Genomic DNA, 20,432 nt, shown 5'->3' with positions numbered 1-20,432 from the left:
CAATATTACAAATTTAATTTGACTGGGAGAATCCCGGGGAGAGAATCACAGCCTTTGGGAGATTGCTGAGCAGTGCCATTTTGGGTCCACATTAATTGACATGCGAAGACATTGCTTAGTATGTGGCATTAACAATGAAGCCATACAAAAGAAGCTTCAGTAAAATTGGAAATAGATTTAAAAAGGTCACTAGAGATTGCGTAAGCCATGGAGAATGCAAAGAAGGGCGCCCAGAAGTTCCAAAGTGCTCTGAGCAATGCAGCCCACCAGTTGAGATGGGAAACTGCAAGCAGTAGTGGTGCCCAAAATGAAGGCACTAGTCCAACCAAGGCTCTCACTGCACTCTGATATGACCTAGCAAGCCACTCACTTGTATCAGTCCCTATGACCTCAAAAAAGAAATGAAATCAGGCAGAACCCCTGCCATCGACCTAAGCATCAGAAGCAGCCCTGAAACTGCAAAATCCTTGTTACTACTATCTGGGAGCAATGCAAAAATTGGTGGAGCTGTCTCACAAATTAGTGAACAACAGCCTAATATAGTCATACTCAGGGAATTATACCTCAGAGACAATGTCCCAGCCACCACCATCACCACCCTGGATTTGTTCTGTCCCATTGGCAGGAAAGATTCAGCAACAATGGTAGCAAAGTGGCATATAATCAGGAGAGTTCTGCAGTACTGTCACACCCAGCGAACAATCAGTGGTGGAAGAGCAGGCTCCACGAATATCCTCATCCTCATTGATGCGCATCAGTGCAAGAGATAAGGTGAAGTATTTGCCAGAATCTTAAGCCAGAAATGCTGAGTGGATAATCCATTTCTGCTTACTCTAGTGGCCCCCAGCATCACTGATACCAGACTTCAGCCAATTTGATTCGTGTCACATGATATTAACAAACAGTTGGAGACACTGGATATTGCAAAGAATTTGGGCTCTAACAACATTCCAGCAATAGTATGAAACATAAAAATTTAAGAACATAAGAACTAGGCGCAGGAATAGGCCATCTGGCCCCTCGAGCCTGCCCTGCAATTTAATAAGATCATGGCTGATCTTTTTGAAACTCAGCTCCACTTACCTGCCCACTTACCATAACCCTTAATTCCTTTAATTTTCAAAAATTTATCTAGCCTTACCTTAAAAATATTCAGCGAGGTAGCTTCAACTGCTTCATTGGACAGGGAATTCTACAGATTCACAACCCTTTGGGGGAAGAAGTTCTACCTGACCTCAGTACTATATCTGCTTCCCTTTATTTAGAGGCAATGCCCTTTAGTCCTAGTTTTACTTGCTAGTGGAAACAACCTCCCTGCCTCCACCTTATCTATTCCCTTCATAATCTTACATGTTTCTATAAGATCTCCCCTCATTCTTCTGAATTCCAATGAATATAATCCCAGCCTACTCAGTCTCTCCTCATAATCCAACCGTCTCAACGCTGGAATCACCCGAATGAATCTCCTCTGCACCCCCCTCCAGTGCTAATATACCTTTTCTCAAGTAAGGAGACCAAAGCTGCACACAGTACTCCAAGTGTGGCCTCACCAGGACCGTATACAGCTGCAGCATAGCCTCCCTGTTTTTAAACCCCATCTCTCTAGTAATGGCAGACAAAATTCCATTTGCCTTTTTAATTACCTGTTGTACCTGCAATTCCACCTCCAGCGATTCATACACAAGGACACCCAAGTCCCTCTGCCCAGCAGCGTGCTGCAATTTTTTACCATTTAAAACATAGTCCATTTTGCTGCTATTCCTACCAAAATGGATGACCTCACACTTATCAACATTGTACTCCATCTGCCAGACCTTTGCCCACTCACTGAGACTATCTATATCCCTCTGCAGACTTGCAGTGTCTTCTGCACACTTTGCTCTGCTACTCACCTTAGTGTCATCTGCAAATTTTGACACACCACACTTAGTCCCCAACTCCAAATCTTCGATGTAAATTGTAAACAATTGTGGTCTCAACACCGATCCCTGAGGCACACCACTAGCCACTGACCGCCAACCAGAAAAACACCCATTTACCCCTACTGTTTGCTTTCTACTGGTCAACCAATCCTCTATCCATGCCAACACATTACCTGTAATACCGTACAACTTTATCTTATGGAGCAGCCTTGGATGTGGAACCCTGTCAAATGCCTTCTAGAAATCCAGATACACCACATCCATAGATTCCCCATTGCCCACCATGCAAGTAATATCCTCAAAAAATTCCACCAAATTAGCTAAACATGACCTACCCTTCATGAACCCATGCTGGGTGTTCCCAACGGGACAATTTATATCCAGATGTCTTGCTATTTCTTCCTTAATGATAGATTCAAGCATTTTCCCCACTACCGAAGTTAAGCTAACTGGCCTATAGTTACCTGCTTTTTATCTACTTCCTTTTTTAAACAGTGGCGTCACATTGGCTGTTTCCAATCTGCGGGAACCACCCCAGAGTCCAGTGAAATTTGGTAAATAATTACAAGTGCAATTGTTATTTCCCCCATCACCTCTTTTTATACTCGGGGATGCATTTCTTTAGGGCCAGGAGACTTGTCCACCTTTAACCCCATTAGCTTCCCCAGCACTGCCTCCTCAGTGATAATGATAGTTTCTAAGACCTCACTTGCTATAACCTTCTTGCCATTAGTTTTTGGCATGTTATTTGTGTCTTCCACTGTGAAGACCGACACGAAATAATTGTTTAATGTCTTGGCTATTTCTTCATTCCCAGTTATTAAATTGGCCTTCTCATCCTCTAAAGGACAAGTGTTTACCTTCACCACTCTTTTACGATTTACATATTTATAGAAACTTTTGCTGTCTGTTTTTATATTCTGAGCTAGTTTACTCATAACCTATCTTACTTTCCTTTATAACATTTTTGTGGCTTTCCGTTGGCCTTCTATGAACCCCTCCTCAAGGCTGCCATGACTGATGAGGTTTGACCAATCAATATGTAGATTAAAATCGCCCATGGTAATTGTTGTACAATCTTTACATGCATTAACTATTTCTATGTTTATTGCCTGCCCCACCACAATGCCATTATTTGGTGGTCTATAGACCACACACCTTTCAGAGGCTTCTTCACCCTGCTATACCTAATTTCCACCCAAATGGAGTCAACGTTTTGTTCAGTAGAACCTGTATCATCTCTCACTACTTCCGTGTTATCATCCTTAAAAATCAGAGCAACACCACCTCCATTACCTTCCTGTCTGTCCTTCCGAACAGTTTGATACCCCTGGATATTTAACTCCCAATCATGACCATGCTGTAACCATGTCTTTGTCATGGCCACTAAATCGTACCCATTTTCCATGATTTGCACCATTAATTCATCCACCCTGTTTCGAATGCTCCAACAATTCAGACAAAGTGCCTTTATGCCAGTTTTTGCACCTTCTTTTTGGGTCCTATTACCTCCATTACTAATAGCTCTTGAGTTCTCCTTCCCTTTAGCTTTCTTCCTAATTTTCAATGGAGTTGAAGCTTCCTCACCACCAGCTAACCTGCTGCTTTGCCTTACATTAACTGTTATTCTCCCTCTACGCTCACATCTCCCTTCCCCCCCACTTACTAGTTTAAAGTCCTATTAACCACCCAATTTATCCTTTTCACCAGAACACTGGACCCGGCCCTGTTCCAGTGGAGTCCATCCTAGTGGTATAGATCCCTCCTGTCCCAGAACTGATGCCAGTGCCCCATGAAAAGGAAGCCCTCTTTCCCACACCACTCTTTTAGCCACGTGTTTACTTCCCAGATCCTCACCTCTCTGTGCCAATTTGCACATGTTTCGGGCAGCAATCCAGAGATTATGACCCTTGAAGACATGTTTTTTAATTTTGCTCCTAGCTTTTCATAATCCCGAAACGGGTCTTTTTCCCTCGTCCTGCCTATGTTGTTGGTACCTATGTGGACCACAACAACTGGATCCTCCCCCTCCATCTCTAGTGTCCTCTCAAGCCGGTCAGTGATGTCTCACACACTGGCACCAGACAGGCAACACACCATGTGGGATTCTCTATCCTGCTCACAAAGGATACTGTCTATCCCCCTGATGATGGAATCCCCTACAACTACAATCTGTCTTTTTGCTCCACCGTCTTGAATGGCTGCCTGGACCATGGTGCCATGGTCAGTTGACTCACCCTTCCTGCAGCCCTGTTCCTCATCCCTGCAGGGAGCAAGTGCCTCATATCTGTGGGGCAATGTCAAAGCTGCGGCTCCTGTGTTCCTGTCTGCAGGGTCCCTTTAAGTTCGTCACTCGCAGTCATACACTGCTGTCCCTGCCCGCCAATCAAATTAACATTAGTTAATCTACCAGTTATGACTGCAGCCTGGAACGCAGCATCCAGGTGCTTCTCCCCCTCCCAGGTGTGCCGCAGTGTTTGGAGCTCGGATTCCAGCTCATCAATTTTGAGCCAGAGCTCCTCATGCAGCCAATACTTGCTGCAGATGTGGTCACTGCCGTTCTCAATGGGATCAGCTCACTTCCACATCATACAGCTCCAACACATCACCTGGCCTGCCATCTCTACTTAGTTAATTATTTAAAATTAATTAGTTTTTGTTTTAGTTTCAGTGTTCACTGTACCAGTAAGTTTACTCCGTTATACACTCAAACAGACTCCGGCTTTGCCTTCCGTCCCGCTCCCAGAGGATTTGGCATCTAGGTGACCACCCTGAAAGATAAAAAAGAGATAAGGAAAAAAATGCAAATAGCTTATCGGCTCACCACACTTAGTCATTATTATTAGGAGGCACTATGCGAGTTAACTCCCAAATTTATTGGGTGGAAGCTTACTTTCCCAGGCTGCCCTTGCGCTTTCTCCTGGACTCCCGCCACTGAAACAACTGAAACCTCGTGCCCCAGAACATGCTGCACCTATAGCCAAGTTGTTCCAGTATAGCTACACCACTGGCATCTACCTGGCGATGTGGAAAATTGCCCTGATGTGGCTTGTACACATCAGTCTCCATCAGTCTACTCTCAATTAGTGCCATCAAGCAGCACCTGTTCGCTGAATCCCAGGGTGCCACTAGGGACATTCACCTCCTGACCTTATTGCAAACTTGGCTCAAACACGAATTTCACAGGTGAGGTGGAAGTGACAGACTTGAGATCAAGGCCACATTTGACCAAATGTGGCATCAAGGAGCCCTTGCAAAATTGGAATCATGGGAATCAGGTGCAAGCTCTCAAGGATTCATACTTGGCACATAGGAAGATATTGCGGTTGTTGGTGGTGAATAACCTCAGATTTAGCACATCTCGGCAGGAGTTCCTCAGGGTAGTGCCCCTGGCTCAACCATATTCAGCTGCTTCATGACTTACCTTGCCTTCATCGTAAGGTCAGAAATGGGTAGGTTCACTGATAATTGCACAATGTTCAGCGCAATTCATGATTCCTCAGATCCTGAAGTCGTCCAGCTCAAGCGCAGTAAAAGCTGAGTGATATCCAGGCTTGGGCTGAAAAGTGGCATGTAACATTCATGAATATCAGACAATGACCATCTCCAATAAGAGACTATGTAACCACCACCTGCTGATATTGAATGGTGTTACCATCACTGATGCCCCCACTAACAACATCCTGGGGTTTACCATTGACCTGAAACTCAGTTGAACTTGCCATACACATAGTATAAGCTACAAGTGCAGATCAGAGACTAGAAAGACTACAGAAATTAACTCACTTTCTAACTCCCCAAATTTCATCCACCATCTACAATGCACAAGTCAGAAGCGTGTTGGTATATCCCTGACTTGCCTGGATGAGTGCAGCTCCAACAACACACAAGAAGCTTGACACCATCCAGGACAAAGCAGCTGGCTGGATTGACACCACGTACACAAACATCTATCCCTTCACCATTAACACTCTGTGGCAACAGTTTGTGCTACCTACAGAATTGTTTATAGAAATTTGCTGAAAGTTCTTAACTAGCACCCTCCAAACCCATGACTATTCCATTTGGTATGACAAGGGTAGCAGAGACATGGGAACACCATCTACAATTTCTCCTCTAAGCCGCCACCATGCTGATTTGGAAGTATATTGCCATTTCTTTACTGTCACTGGATCCTGGAAATCCCTCCGTCATGGCACTGTGGGCTTACCGACAGCACATGGAATGTAACGGTTCAAGAAGGCAGCTCACCACAACCTTTTCAAGGGTAAATAAGGGCTATTAATAAATGCTAGTCAGCTATCAATACCACATCCCATGAGAGACACCCAAAAAAATAGCTTCCTCCTCATCTCAGTCTTAAATGTGAAACACTTTATTTTTAAACTTTGGCCCTAGTTACAGATACCCCCACAATGAGAAACCCATCTCTTAAGCCTCAGAATGTTGGCATGTTTCAATGAGATCACCTCTCACTTTTTGAACTTCAATGAATAAACTGCTCAAACTTACCTTGATGTGGAGATGCCATTGTTGGACTGGGATGGACAAGGTCAGAAATCACAGGACACCAGGTTATGGTCCAACTAGTTTGTTTGAAATCCTGGAGGCTGGGTAGTTTTCTGCGTTCGATGGTCTGTTTAAGATTTGACAGTTGTTTGAAGGTGAGAAACGGAGGCGTAGGGATGATCTTGGCAAAATGTTCATTTTCATTGATGACATGTTGAAGGCTGCCAAGAATGTAGTGTAGTTTCTTTGCTTCCAGGTTATTACTGGGAGAGTATCGGTCTTGTGTCTGTCTTCTGAGGGGGTCATTGTGGTTTTTCACTGTGATACATCAGAACTAGTGATTGATGAGTTGAGCATCATATCCCATTCTTATGAGGGTGTCTTTCAGCATCTTTAGTTGTCTGTCACATTCCTCCTTGTCTGAACAGATCCTGTGTATATGCAGGGCTTGTTCATAGGGGATGGCTTCTTTAATCAGTTCAGAGTGGAAGCTAAACAACCGCCAACCTTAAATAGACCACAGTTTGCAGCAAACTACTCGGCCTTCAGGGTAACATCAATCACAACACCACACAATCCTGCCGTGGCAACCTCTCCAAGACATTGGTTTAGAAGGGGTGGATGCTGGGAAGCTGTTTCTGTTAGGCAGGGAGACCAGGACCTGTGGGCACAGCCTTAAAATTAGAGGGGGTAAATTTAAAACTGAAATGAGACGACATTTCTTCAGCCAGAGAGTGGTGGGCTTCTGGAATTCATTGCCATGGAGTGCAGTGGAGGCCGGGACGTTGGATGCCTTCATGGCAGAGATCGACAAATTCTTGATCTCAGAAGGAATCAAGGGCTACAGGGAGAGTGCAGGGAAGTGGTGTTGAAATGCCCATCAGCCATGATTTAAATGGCAGAATGGACTTGATGGGCCGAATGGCCTTACTTCCACTCCTATGTCTTATGGACATGCCAGATCATCGATGTGGATACTACCATCACACATGGGAACACCACCCATCAAATACATGGCAGATACTCATGACTCTGCCAATGCTGTGTCCCTCAGATGCTGCAGGCAAGGATGCCCCAAGGCATGTTATATTGGCAAGACCACACAGATACTATGACAACAGATGAATGGACACTATTCAACAATCAGCAGACAGGAATGTTCCCTCCCAGTCAGGGAACACTACAATGGTCAAGGACATTCAGTCTCCGATTTTCAGTTAAGCATCCATCAAGGAGGCCTTCAAGATACACCTAAATGCAGAATTGTCAAGCAGAAACTGGTAGCCAAGTTCTGTACCCATGAACACAGTTTCAACCTTGATCTTAAGTCCATGTGGCTCTACATGAAACCCCACTATACTATTCTGTGTTTGTAAGATCTTCCTTACTGTCCTGTTTTGACATCATCATCTTGATAACTTGTTAAGATCTCTCTACCTTAATAAGTTTGTACAGTTTTGGATTACTTGTCACTTTTGTTAAACTCTTGGCATGTGCCTCTTATACCTATCTTGTTATTTCAGCCATTTGATTATCTCCAGCACCATCTTACTTTTAAGTTTTTGTAATTAACTCTTCGCCTCAATTAATCAGATCATAGGCCATCCCTTCATTTGCTATTCAACTGCTTTTCACACAATCTGACACTTTTGATCATCTACAGAGGCTTGTTATTCAACTGTAGACACTCCATTCATACTATTTGTTCGATCTTATGATCTCTCTGCCGATAAATTCTAAACGTTTCCTCACAAGACAAGAAATCAACCGAGGGAACCTTCACTGAACTTACTCCAACATAAAAGTGTCCTTCCTTCAATAAACAGATCAAAACTGCCCACCATACTCTAGATGTGGTCATTTCAATGCTCTGTATAGTTGACTGGTCTTGCTTAGTCATTTTCTGCCCTAACCAATTACTCAACAGGATTATCCAAGAGCTATTGTTGGTAATACAGTCGTCTAATGTTTCACACTAATTCACCAATAAATTGACTTGGGATGTGTAGCATTCATCCACAGTCCACAATATTTTACTGCCTTCAAGAAACATGCCATTGAAGCATTTAGATATTGTAAGATTTTGTTTATCTTCACTATTACAGAAGCATTTCACTGTTAGTGCTTACTATTATTTTAAAGTTTTATTTGCTTGAACAATTTTGCCATAAAAATCAAGTTATTGTCATTGCAAGATTTGTCTAACTTTCTTTGCAATACAATTTCAGGGTGGCAACCAAACGGCAACTGTTATTGCATTGTGTTCAATGAGGGACTTTAACTTGACTAATGAGACATGTCAGTTGGCCATCCGAGATGTGGGTGGCCTAGAGGTTCTGATTAACTTATTGGATACAGAAGAAACCAAATGTAAAGTAAGCCACTTATTATATTATCCCAATATTATTCTTAAAAATAAAGAGGCTTTTTTTTACTGCTTAAAGTTCAGTGTGCACCCATTCTTAGAGAGGAAGAAGGGACTGATATGTACTGGAAGATCTCAGGCTTGCTTATGCATGATGTATATTCCATTGGGTTTGAGGACAGGTTTAAAAAAGAGTTGACTTGAAACAGGTAGAAGCTTCATTGTATATTTGAAGGATTCAGCAAACTTATACCATTGTTGATATTATAACAAATTGACATTCATTAGGACAGATTTTGACATTGTGCCATAACATAAAATGATAGCAAGGCAGCAGCACATTTTACATTTCTCATTACTTCTATTTTGCAATCACAGAAACAAATATCAGGGGAGATGTAAGTTGCCCAGCCAACCTTCTAAAACCTGTTTCACATTATCTCATAAAGGCAAGATTTATGTTATTGTAATGTAGCTGGATGCTGATGATTGCTAAATTATGAGGAGTGTGAACAAATAGATTTAAAAGTATTTTTAAAAAGATTAATTTATAATTTCAAAGCTGCTTCTGACTCTCTCACTCTCTTTTTCTCCTGGCATTTAGGCTTTTCAGAAAAGAGAAGGTTCAGAGTGGGTTCAGTAGGTTAGTTCCAGAGATGAAAGGCTTGTCTTATTTCGGCCTATTCACACTTGAATTTAAAAGGATTAGAGAAGATATTGAGGTATATAAGATGCTAAAGAGGATTAACAAACTAGGTTTAGAGATTTTTTAAAAAATAGAATCTCTAGAATAGTGCGGAAACAGGTCCTTTGGCCCAACAAGTCCACACCAACCCTCAAAGCGTCCCAACCAGACCCATCCCCCTATAACCCACCTAATCTACACATCCCTGAACACAATGGGCAATTTAACATGGCCAATCCACCTAGCCTGCACATCTTTGAACTGTGGGAGGAAACCGGAGCACCCGGATGAAACTCATACAGACACAGGGAGAATGTATAACCTCCACACAGACAGTCTCCCAAGGATGGAATCAAATCTGGGTCATTGGTGCTGTGAGGCACCAGTGCTATCCACTGAGCCACCATGCAAAGTGTTTCTCCTTATTGGGCAATTTAGAATTAGAATCATAGTTTTAGACTAAAAAGTGGCAGATTTAAAACAGAGAAGGAGTACTCCTCTTAAAGGGTCATGAATCTGTGGAATTCATTATCCCAGAGTGCAGTGGACATCGAGGCACAGAATAAATTTAAGTGGGAGACAGACAAACTTTTCATTAGTAGTGGATTTGAAGTTTATGGGTAGCAGTCAGGAAACTGGATTTGATGCTGTATTAAATGGTGGGCACGCCCAAGGGGCTAAACTGCCTATTCCTGCTCCTTGTTCGTATGTTCTCTTATATGCTCCATGGCTAAGTGTTTCTATTCAAAGCAGATAGCATCATCTGTCCGGCAAACTAACTAAATGTATTTCACTTTCAGGTCATTAAGGTTAAAAACTAACATTTTTACATATCTATAGGTTGGCTCATTAAGGATTCTAAAAGAAATCAGTAAAAATCCACAAATTCGACGTTCCTTGGCAGAACTCGGTGGTTTGCAGATTATGGTGAAAATCCTGGATTCCTCTAATAAAGATCTCAAATGTTTGGCTGCTGAAACAATTGCCAATATAGCCAAGTTCAGGAGAGCAAGACAAACTGTCAGACTTCATGGTGGAATTCAACGCCTGGTATGTAACAAAAAATATAAATTGTGCTGATAATCAAGCCGCTCCATGAGCCATAACAGTAGGGTAAATGTTTTGAATCAATTGCCAAAATGGCCAAATTGTTTCTCTTTATTACTCTTGTCCAAAACAAAAGCGACTTTCATGAGGTCTGTTTAATACACTGAGAAGTAACCCATTTATTATAACCAAAGGCTCTTGAAACAAGTGGCAAAACAGCAAAGGTATATTTCAGAATTAAACTTTATCTCCTTGATCCCAGACAGTTCACACAACAATCAAGACAACACAGCTTTGCAGAAATAGTACGGATTAGTGAAAAGAGAGAAATAAAGATCTTTGGGACCAAGGATCTCAAAGGACTCAAAGGATAAAATGGGATACCTTCTCAATATTCCCTGAGTTTCGTGCTGGCAAGATCGGGGACGGGATGAGGTTAGTGGGTAGGAAATGGAGGTGCGGCTTGAGGTGGGAGGAGGGGATAGGTGAGAGGAAGAACAGGTTAGGGAGGCGGGGACGAGCTGGGTTGGTTTTGGATGCAGTGGGGGGAGGGGAGATTTTGAAGCTTGTGAAATCCACATTGATACCATTGGGCTGCAGGGTTCCCAAGTGGAATATGAGTTGCTGTTCCTGCAACCTACGGGTGGCATCATTATGGCACTACAGGAGGCCCAGGATGGACATATCGTCTAAGGAATGGGAGAGGGAGTTGAAATGGTTCTAAGGAATGGGAGGGGGAGTTTACCAAGGATCAGTACAGTGAACCTTCTCTGATATAATAAGGTAAAGAGCTGGATGAACACAGCAGGCCAAGCAGCATCAGAGGAGCAGGAAAGCTGACGTTTTGGGCCTCAACCCTTCTTCAGAAATGGCAGAGGGTAAGGGGGTTCTGAAATAAATAGGGAGAGGGGGGAGGCTGGTAGAAGATGGATACAGGAGAAGATAGATGGAGAGGAGACAGACAGGTCAGAGAGGCGGGAATGAAGTCAGTAAAGGTGAGTGTAGGTGGAGATTTAGGGAGGGGATAGATCAGTTCAGTGAGGACAGACAGGTCAAGGCGATGGGATGAGGCTAGTAGGTAGGAGATGGGGTGGGGCTTGAGGTGGGAGGAGGGGATAGCTGGGAGGAAGGACAGGTTAGGGAGGCGGGGATGAGCTAGGCTGATTTTGCGAATTGGTCGGGGAAGGGGAGTTTTTGCAGCTTATGAAGTCCACATTGATAGCATTGGGCTGCAGGGTTCCCAAGCAGAATATGAGGTGCTCTTCCTGCAACTTTTGGGTAGCATCATTGTGGCATTGCAGGAGGCCCAGGATGGACATGTCATCTGCGGAATGGGAGGTTGAGTTGAAATGATTTGCAACTGGGAGGTGCAGTTGTTTAGTTCGAACTGAGCGTAGGCGTTCTGCAAAGCGGTCCCAGAGCCTCCGCTTGGTTTCCCTGATTAGAGGAGGCCACAACGGGAACAGCAGATGCAGTATACCACATCAGCAGATGTGCAGGTGAACAGCTGTTTCATGTGGAAAGCCTTCTTGGGGCCTGGGATGGGGGTGAGGCAGGAGGCGTAGGAGCAGGTATAGCACTTCCTGCAGTTGCAGGGAAAAGTGCCAGGTCAGGTGGGGCTGAAGGGGAGTGTGGAGCAGACAAGGGAGTCACAGAGAGAGTGATCCCTCCAGAAAGCAGATAAGGGTGAAGGGGGAAAAATGTCTTTGGTGGTGGATTCAGATTGCAGATGGCAGAAGTGTCAGAGGATGATGCGTTGGATCCGGAGGTTGTTGGGGTGGCACGTGAAGACGAGGTTGGATTCTGTTTTGGATTATTGGTTTAATGCAGGGAGGGGGTGTGAGGGACGAGTTGTGGGAAATGCGGGAGACACGGTTGAGGGCATTCTCGACCACTGAAGGGTGGAAGTTACGGTCCTTGAAAAACGAGGACATCTGAGATGTACGGGAGTGGAATGCCTCATCCTGGGAGCAGATGCGGCGGAGGAAAAAGAATTGGGAATAGGGGATGGCATTTTTGCAGGAAGGTGGGTGGGAGGAGGTGTATTCTAGGTAGCTGTGGGAGTCGGTGGGCTTGAAGTGGACATCGGTTTCTATTTGGTGCCAGAGATGGAGACAGAGAGGTCCAGGAAGGAGAGAGAGGTATTAGAGATGGTCCAGGTGAACTGAAGGTTGGGGTGGGAGGTATTGATGAAGTAGATTACCTGTTCAAGCTCCTCATGGGAGCACGAGGTGGCGCCGAAACAGTCATCAATGTAACGGAGGAAGAAGCGGGGTTTCAGGCCGGTGTAGGTATGGACGAGGGATTGTTCCATGTAACCTACAAAGAGGCAGGAATAGCTTGGGTCCATGTGGGTACCCATGGCCACCTCTTTTGTCTGTAGGAAGTGGGAGGGATTGAAAGAGAAGTTGTTGAGGGTGAGGACGAGTTCGGCTAAGCGGATGAAGGTGTCATTGGAGGGTGACTGGTCGGGCCTGCGGGACAGGAAAAAGCGGAGGGCCTTTAGGCCATCTGAATGGGGAATGCAGTTGTATAGGGACTAGATGTCCATGGTAAAGATGAGGTGTCGGGGACCAGGGAATTGGAAGTTCTGGAGGAGGTGGAGGGTGTGGGTGGTGTCACGGACGTAGGTAGGGAGTTTCTGGACCAAGGGGAAGCAAATGATGTCAACTTAGGTGAGATGAGTTCAGTGGGGCAGGTTCAGGCAGAGACACTTGGTCGACCAGGGCAGTCAGGTTTGTGGATTTGGGGGATGAGATAAAGCAGGCGGTGCAGGGTTGGGGAACAATGAGGTTGGACACTGTGTGTGGGAGGTCACCTGGGGTGATGAGGTTATGGATGGTTTGGGAGATGATGTTTTGGTGTTTAGGGGTGGGATCAAGATCAAGGGAGAGGTAGGAAGAGGTGTTGGAGAGTTGGTGCCTGGCCTTGGCAATGTAGAGGTCAGTGTGCCATACTACAACTGTGCCTCCCTTGTCTGCGGGTTTTATGGTGAAGTTGGGATTGGAGCGGAGGGAATGGAGGGCTGTGCGTTCCGTGGGGGTGAGGTTGGAGTGGGTGAGAAGGGTGGAGAGGTTGAGGCAATTGATGTCTTGATGGCAGTTGGAGATGAAGAGGTCGAGGGAGGGTAGAAGGCCTTGGGGTGGTGCCCAGGAGGAGGGGGTGTGTTGGAGGCAGAGAGGGGGTCAATCGGGGGAGGATTAGGCTCACAGTTAAAGAATTAAGTGTGGATATGGAGGCAGCGGAAAAACTGTTCAACGTCCAAGCGTGAGTGGTATTTGTTGATATGTGGGTGGAAGGGGACAAAGGTGAGCCCTTTACTGAGGACTGACCTTTTGCCCTCAGTAAGGGGGAAGCCTGGGGGATGGTGAAGATTCCACAGGGTTGGGAGCTATTGTCTCCTCTGGAGTTGCTGGCTGAGGAGGCAGTCGGTGGAGCGACATCAGCAGTGGGCAGAGCAACATTGGCATTGGTGGTGGTTGGAACAATGTTGGCACTGGTGGGCAGAGTGACGTTGACAGTGGGCAGAGTTGCGTCGCCGTCGATAGTATGTGCAGCCTTCTCTGTGAACCTTCTCTGACTTGTCTTCAATGCCAGTATATCTTTGCCAGTATCTAAGGACTCAAAACTGTTCACAGTGTTCTAGCAGTCTTCCGCCTTGTATATTTTTAACAAGACCGCCTTATTTTTGCACTCGATTCCAACCGTCATTTGCCTACCCTATTATGTGCTGAAGTTGTATGCTCACTAAGGGGTCAACTTAAATCTTGAGTTAACAAAAGAGCAAGTTTATTAGGTACTAACCACAAGAAGAAATAATATACAACATGCATACATATGGATTAGCAACAAGAAGTGAGTCCAAAATAATGGTAGAAGTTAAAAACATATACAGATCAATATCTGAGTCAATTATGAGGAGTAGATTTAGAATGTTGCAGCCATTTCTTTGGGTGGAACTAGTAGCTTTAATTTTGTGATTGAGCAATCAATTTCAAGATCTTTGGCTTATTTTAAGGATGACTGCAGTTCTTTTGTCCTGTTTCTTTCAGTGGTGACTAGCTGTCAGTACTCATAGCAAGAAATTTTTTTCATTTCTTTACCTGCAGTGAATGAGTGTTTAATGGCTGTGCCCAAGCTGAGGCTTTCATAACTTACATGTCCACACTGTAGCACATCAGGCCAGTAATAGTAATGGCTGAAATTGTGGTTGATTTTTAATCCTTTTACTCATTTATAAAATATAAACTACCTGCAGATGATGGCCTCCTGTTGAGGGCTGTGAAGGGAGGCAGTGGATAGTCAGCCTCTCATCGTCTCATCCTTTTTAGTCTTTCTGATTGTTTATTCTCCGGTATGACATTCTGAGAGGGAGATGATGGCCTAGTGGTATTATTGCTGGACTATTAATCCAGACACCCAGATAGTGTTCTGGGGACAAAGGTTCAAATCCTGCCATGGCAGATGGTGGAATTTAAATTCAGTAAAATATCTGCAATTAAGAATCTAATGATGACCAATTGTCAATTGTCAGGAAAAACCCATCTGGTTCACTAATGTCCTTGAGGGAAGGAAACTGCCATCCTTACCTGATATGGCCTGCATGTGACTCCAGACCCACAGCAATGTGGTTGACTCTGAACTGCCCTCTGGGCCATTAGGGATGGGCAATAAATGCTGCCTGGCCAGTGATGCCCTCATCCAATGAATGAACAAAAAAAACACAGGACTCTGCCAGGCAGTCATTGAATCTATGTCTACAGTCATCTTTTGGCTGTAACTGTCTTTCTTAAAATAATGTTGGAGTTAAAAATTCCTTATTTCCATAAATACTTTGGTGTTCTGATGCATCGTTGTGACACAATTAAAGCCATAAAGCTCATCCCCTGAGTTTGAAATCATTGTTTGACCCCTTTCTCAAGCTGCTTGACTGTTTGGTCATTTAGCAGGTGAGTCACTGACCCATTCCAAGAAATCATAATGTCCCTTCAAAACTAAGGTAGAGATATTTTTAATTCAACAGTTCCCCACAATCCTTAAATATAATTCTGTATTTTCAACAGAACAATCTTTGCAATCGGGCCTAGGGTCAAGGCCCGAAATGTCAGCTTTTGTGCTCCTAAGATGCTGCTTGCCCTGCTGTGTTCATCCAGCTCCACATTTCGTTATCTTTGCAATTTAGCCAGATCTATAATTCAGAGAGTTGTACACTTAATTTGTTTTAATAGTTTTTATAGTCATTTAATTGATGAGAGTTTCTGGCATAAAAGAAAGTACGAAAAATAACTGATAAGGCTCGGTTCAATAATAGCAACTTGTACTTTCTTGTGCTTTGAATGTAGAAAATGCCCTAAGGCACAAGGGGAATAAGAGGGAAAAAATATTTTATTTAAACTGAATAAAGGAACATGTCATTGATTGAGAGTTAGAAGAAGAGCCTCAAACTTTAGTAGAAAATTCAAATTTTAAGTTTCTTTTAAATGGAGAGAGGTTCTGAGGTCGAGACCATAAATTCTAGGATGTAGAATCAAATTGGTGAATGTTCTGCTATCACAGTCAAATGAAAAGCAGAACATTCACTAAAGGCCAAAAAGAAAGGATTGTAAGATTTGGAGAAAATATTAAGTTAAAACAACTAGCAATAAAGTGGCAATGTTTTAGGGAGGTCCACATTTAAATGACAGGAGATTCTGTTGGTGTCACTAATCCATTCACTTGAATATTCATTGTAAAGACAAAACCCGAAATAGGCAATGCAAATTTTTAAGTTCTGAATATTTGAGGGGAGTAGAGGAGAAATTGTTTGTATGGCGGTGAGGTGAACTCAGCTTGAAAGGGCAGTAAAGATAGACACACTCATCACATTTGAAAAAAACTTGGTTACGCATGTGTGCTACGGACTAAGAGCTAAAATGTGGGATTAGGCTAGATTTCTATATTCCAGGTGTACAGACATGATGTGTCAAATGTCCTCATTGTGTATTATAAAATTTCTCAGTTTCTGAAAGAGCTAGGTCTGTGATAGGCTATAGAGCACCTGGATATTAGGAAGACAAGGACTATTTGAAATTTTAGTAGTGAATTGATGTGAAAAGCTAACTAAATGTAAATAAGATGTACATTTTTTAAAAGACTGTAATTAACATTATAAATTTTGCTTTCTATGTAACTTCATTGTAGAAAATTTCACACTGTACTGTATAAAGATAAAAAAGAAAACAAAGGTCACTGTTAATTCTACACCTCTCTACATAATAATTGTTTCCAGTTTCCAAGCTTATTTGATTCACACTAAGTTCACTTTTCAATCAGTTCACTTTCCCTTTCCCATTCCTTTTTATAACAATAATTTTATTTTTTGTCCAATATTAATCTATCTGTACCTCAATCTGAAACATTTGACTTCATAAATAGTTACTTGAGTAAATATTGGAAACAGGTGAATGTAAATGCATATAACACAAACTTTAAAATTGACTTTTTCTCATAATTTTATTTTAGGTTGGCCTTTTAGACTGCGTTCCAACTTCAGCTCAACTAACTGCAGAACAAGAGAAAGATATTGAAGTTGCACGTTGTGGTGCTCTGGCACTGTGGAGCTGCAGCAAAAGTAAAAAAAATAAAGATGCTATTCGTAAAGCCGGTGGTATTCCTCTATTGGCTTGCCTGTTGAAGTCTCCTCATGAAAATATGCTTATTCCAGTTGTTGGCACATTGCAAGAATGTGCTTCAGAGGTATCAAAAATCATTGATGGCAAAATATATTTCTTTGAAAATATTTTTACTTGTCCTTTGTCAATTCATATTACAGGTACTTGTATTTTCTCAAAGGTCCAAAACAAAAGGAGTGCCATCTTTACAGAAAATTAGTTTAAAAGAGAAAAGTAGGAGTGCACAGCCTGTTTTTTAAAATAAGATTTTAGGATCACAGGAAGTGAAAGGATACTTCTTGATGTGCTGCCCCTTGCATTATTAGGCATCACTGTGAAAATAGTATTGCTTTATCTCGTGCTTAAAGTCAGGACTGCTACTGGCACATTGAGATACAGTATCCCTGAGGCTGCTGCGTCTTTGTTTTGAACTAAGGCTCGCCAACTCCTTCTGTACTGTAGAACTCCTTTGTTTCTGAGGAAAGCAGAAGATGTATGCCGTTTTTCTACCACTGTTCCCGAGCTTGACAAATGAAGTCTGCATATCTGAGGAAGGATCAGACCTGAAACGTTAACTCTGATTTTTTTTTCCTTCACAGATGCTGCCAGCCCTGCTGAGTTTCTCTAGCAACTTCTGTTTTTGTCCCTGATTTACAGCATCCACTGTTCTTTTGGTTTTTACTCCTTTATTTTGATTAGATTAGATTAGATTCCCTACAGTGTGGAAACAGGCCCTTCGGCCCAACAAGTCCACACCGCCCCTTGAAGCATCCCACCCAGACCCATCCCCCTAAACACGACAGGCAATTTAGCACGGCTGATCCACCTAACCTGCCCATCTTTGGATTGTGGGAGGAAACCGGAGCACCCGGAGAAAACCCACGCAGACACGGGGAGAATGCGCAAACTCCACACAGACAGTTGCCTGAGGCTGGAATCGAACCCAGGTCCCTGGCGCTGTGAGGCTGCAGTGCTAACCACTGAGCCACCGTGCCGCCCTGACTATATCTGTAATTAGTAGGTTATCAAATACAGCTGTTTCTTCACATGTTCATTATTGTCTGGTGTTTCCTCTCTTATTGAGACGATTTGATTTATTATTGTCACATCTACCTAGGTACAGTGAAATGTTTGTTTTGACTGCAGTAAGGGCAGATCATACCGTACAAAGTTTGTGAGAGTAATAGAACAGAGTGAGAAGTACAATTTTACGGCTGCAGAAGGTGCACAAAGAACGAGGTCAACATTAAATTTAAAACGTCAGAAGTCCATTCAGAAGTTTAATGACAGCAGGGAGGAAGATGTTCTTGAATCTGTTGTTCCATGTGTTTAAGTTTTTGTACCTTCTACCTGACCAAAGAGGTTGTAAGAGATTATAACTGGGATCAGATGGATTTTTGGTTATGTTAGCTACCTTCCTGAGGCAGAAAGAAGTATAAATGGAGCCAATGAGTGGAAGTCTAAGCCCAAAACATCAGCTTTTGTGCTCCTAAGATGCTGCTTGGCCTGCTGTGTTCATCCAGCTCCACACTTTGTTATCTCGGATTCTCCAGCATCTCAGTTCCCATTATCCCTATTACCAATGGGTAGAAGGTTGGCTTGCCTGATGAACTGGGCTGCGTTCACAACTCTCTGTAGTTTCTTATGGTCTTAGGTAGAGCAGTTGCCATACCAAGCTGTGATGCATCTGGATGGAATGCTTTCTGTGGTGTATCTATAAAAATTGGTAAGAATCTTTGTGGCCATGTTAAATTTCCACAGCCTCTGTAGGAATCAGAGGCATTGTTGTGCTTTCCTGACAATCGCTTCAACATGGGTGGACCAAGACGGATTGTTGGTGATCATCACTCCTGGAACTTGATACTCTTGACCACCTCCATCTCAGCTCCAGTGATGTTGAAAGGGGTGTGCCTTCCACCTTGCTCGTTGAAGTCAATAACCAGTTCTTTCATTTTGCTGACATTGAGGGAGAGATTGTTATCTTTACACCACACCACACCATACTCTATCTCTTTCCTGTGTTCTGTCTTGTCATTGTTTGATATCCAGCCTACAATGATTGTGTCTATCGGCGAACTTATAGATCGAATTAAGTGAAAACTTGATGTCATGTATCTTATTATATCTCATCTCCCCCACCCCCAAGTTTCTCTATACTTGGTCCACATTATTCTTGCAGTTTACTTTGGCTTTGCATGTTAATGTTATTATTAACATCATTACTACCATTATCACCAGCCATCATCTCTATCCACCAACAATACCACTCCCGATAAGTCTAAATATTTCAGGTTGACACAATCTAGAACTCTGACTGCACTTCCTAATCAAGTTTATTTAAGTTCAGCAGGAGGTCATGATTTTATATTGTGCCTGGGAACATTGTAGTGCTCTTACACTATCCGATGTAGCATAATTGTGGTAATTGTGATAATGACTGACACCATATCCATGAACATCCATTCCCTCCATCACCAACATTCACTGGGCCAAAATCCTGGAAATGCCCTCCCTAACAGCAACATGGATCAACCCACACCAGGTCACTTGCAGCAGTTTAAAGAAGGCAGCCGACCATCACCTTCTTCAGGGCAACTAGGGATGGGCAATAAAATGCTGTGCAGCCAGCAACGCCCACGTCCCACAAATGAACAAAAAGAAGTCTGCCTCACATTCTGTGATAATCATACATGGTCTAACTTCTATGGTTCTAACTAAGATCAATGCCTTCCTGTACGTTCTGAGTTCCTCTTCAGGTATTCTGGCAACCTAAAGTCTAAGTTGATCTGTTTGCGTGATGACTGTGACATCTGACCTCCTATCCTTAACTAGACTTTCAGCTGGAGTATGAAGGTTGACAGAATTCCCCCTCTGTCTAGAGTTGTACCACCTCTGATGGTTTATGTTATGGTTTTCTTTGGTTGTTTTATCTTCTCATTGCCTTGAAGCAGTAGCTGAGGGGTCTGACCAATGTCGACTATAGTAAGATTTGTGGTAGAATGAGGCAAGAAGTGCAATAAGCCGTTCTGAATGTTAAGAGTACCCAGCTGCATGTTCTATGTTACTGCTGAGTGACAAGTTGAGTTAAATGGTAGTTTGGTGCCAATAAGAGGAATCATCACTTGTTCAAACCTTATTAATGGCACAATACATGTCATTTATATGCAATTTTCTATTCTCCTGAATGCACAGAACAAGTTAAATGTCAAAAATTCTCATCATGGAAGTCACAGTGGGTGCTGGTGGCTTGCTGC

The 20,432-nt window shown here is 43.1% G+C and overlaps 1 protein-coding gene across 3 annotated transcripts in view; it reads left to right on the top strand.

The window, feature by feature from the left end:
* Positions 1 to 20,432, top strand: part of odad2 (outer dynein arm docking complex subunit 2) — a 354,164-nt gene that overhangs the window by 145,907 nt on the left and 187,825 nt on the right. For all 3 annotated transcript variants that reach the window (XR_009443219.1, XM_048560000.2, XM_048559992.2), the window contains 3 exons: positions 8,660 to 8,806; positions 10,322 to 10,531; positions 17,030 to 17,263. Coding sequence is in view for 2 of the 3 variants with exons in the window: in XM_048560000.2 (XP_048415957.1) it covers positions 8,660 to 8,806; positions 10,322 to 10,531; positions 17,030 to 17,263 (591 nt within the window). In the remaining variant the exon portion in view is untranslated. The remainder of the gene's footprint in view (positions 1 to 8,659; positions 8,807 to 10,321; positions 10,532 to 17,029; positions 17,264 to 20,432) is intronic.

This window comes from Stegostoma tigrinum, chromosome 2 (assembly GCF_030684315.1).
Source record: "Stegostoma tigrinum isolate sSteTig4 chromosome 2, sSteTig4.hap1, whole genome shotgun sequence".
Lineage (NCBI taxonomy): Eukaryota > Metazoa > Chordata > Chondrichthyes > Orectolobiformes > Stegostomatidae > Stegostoma > Stegostoma tigrinum.
The sequence above is the reverse complement of the archived record's forward strand: the minus strand, read 5'-3'. Positions and strand labels throughout refer to the sequence as shown.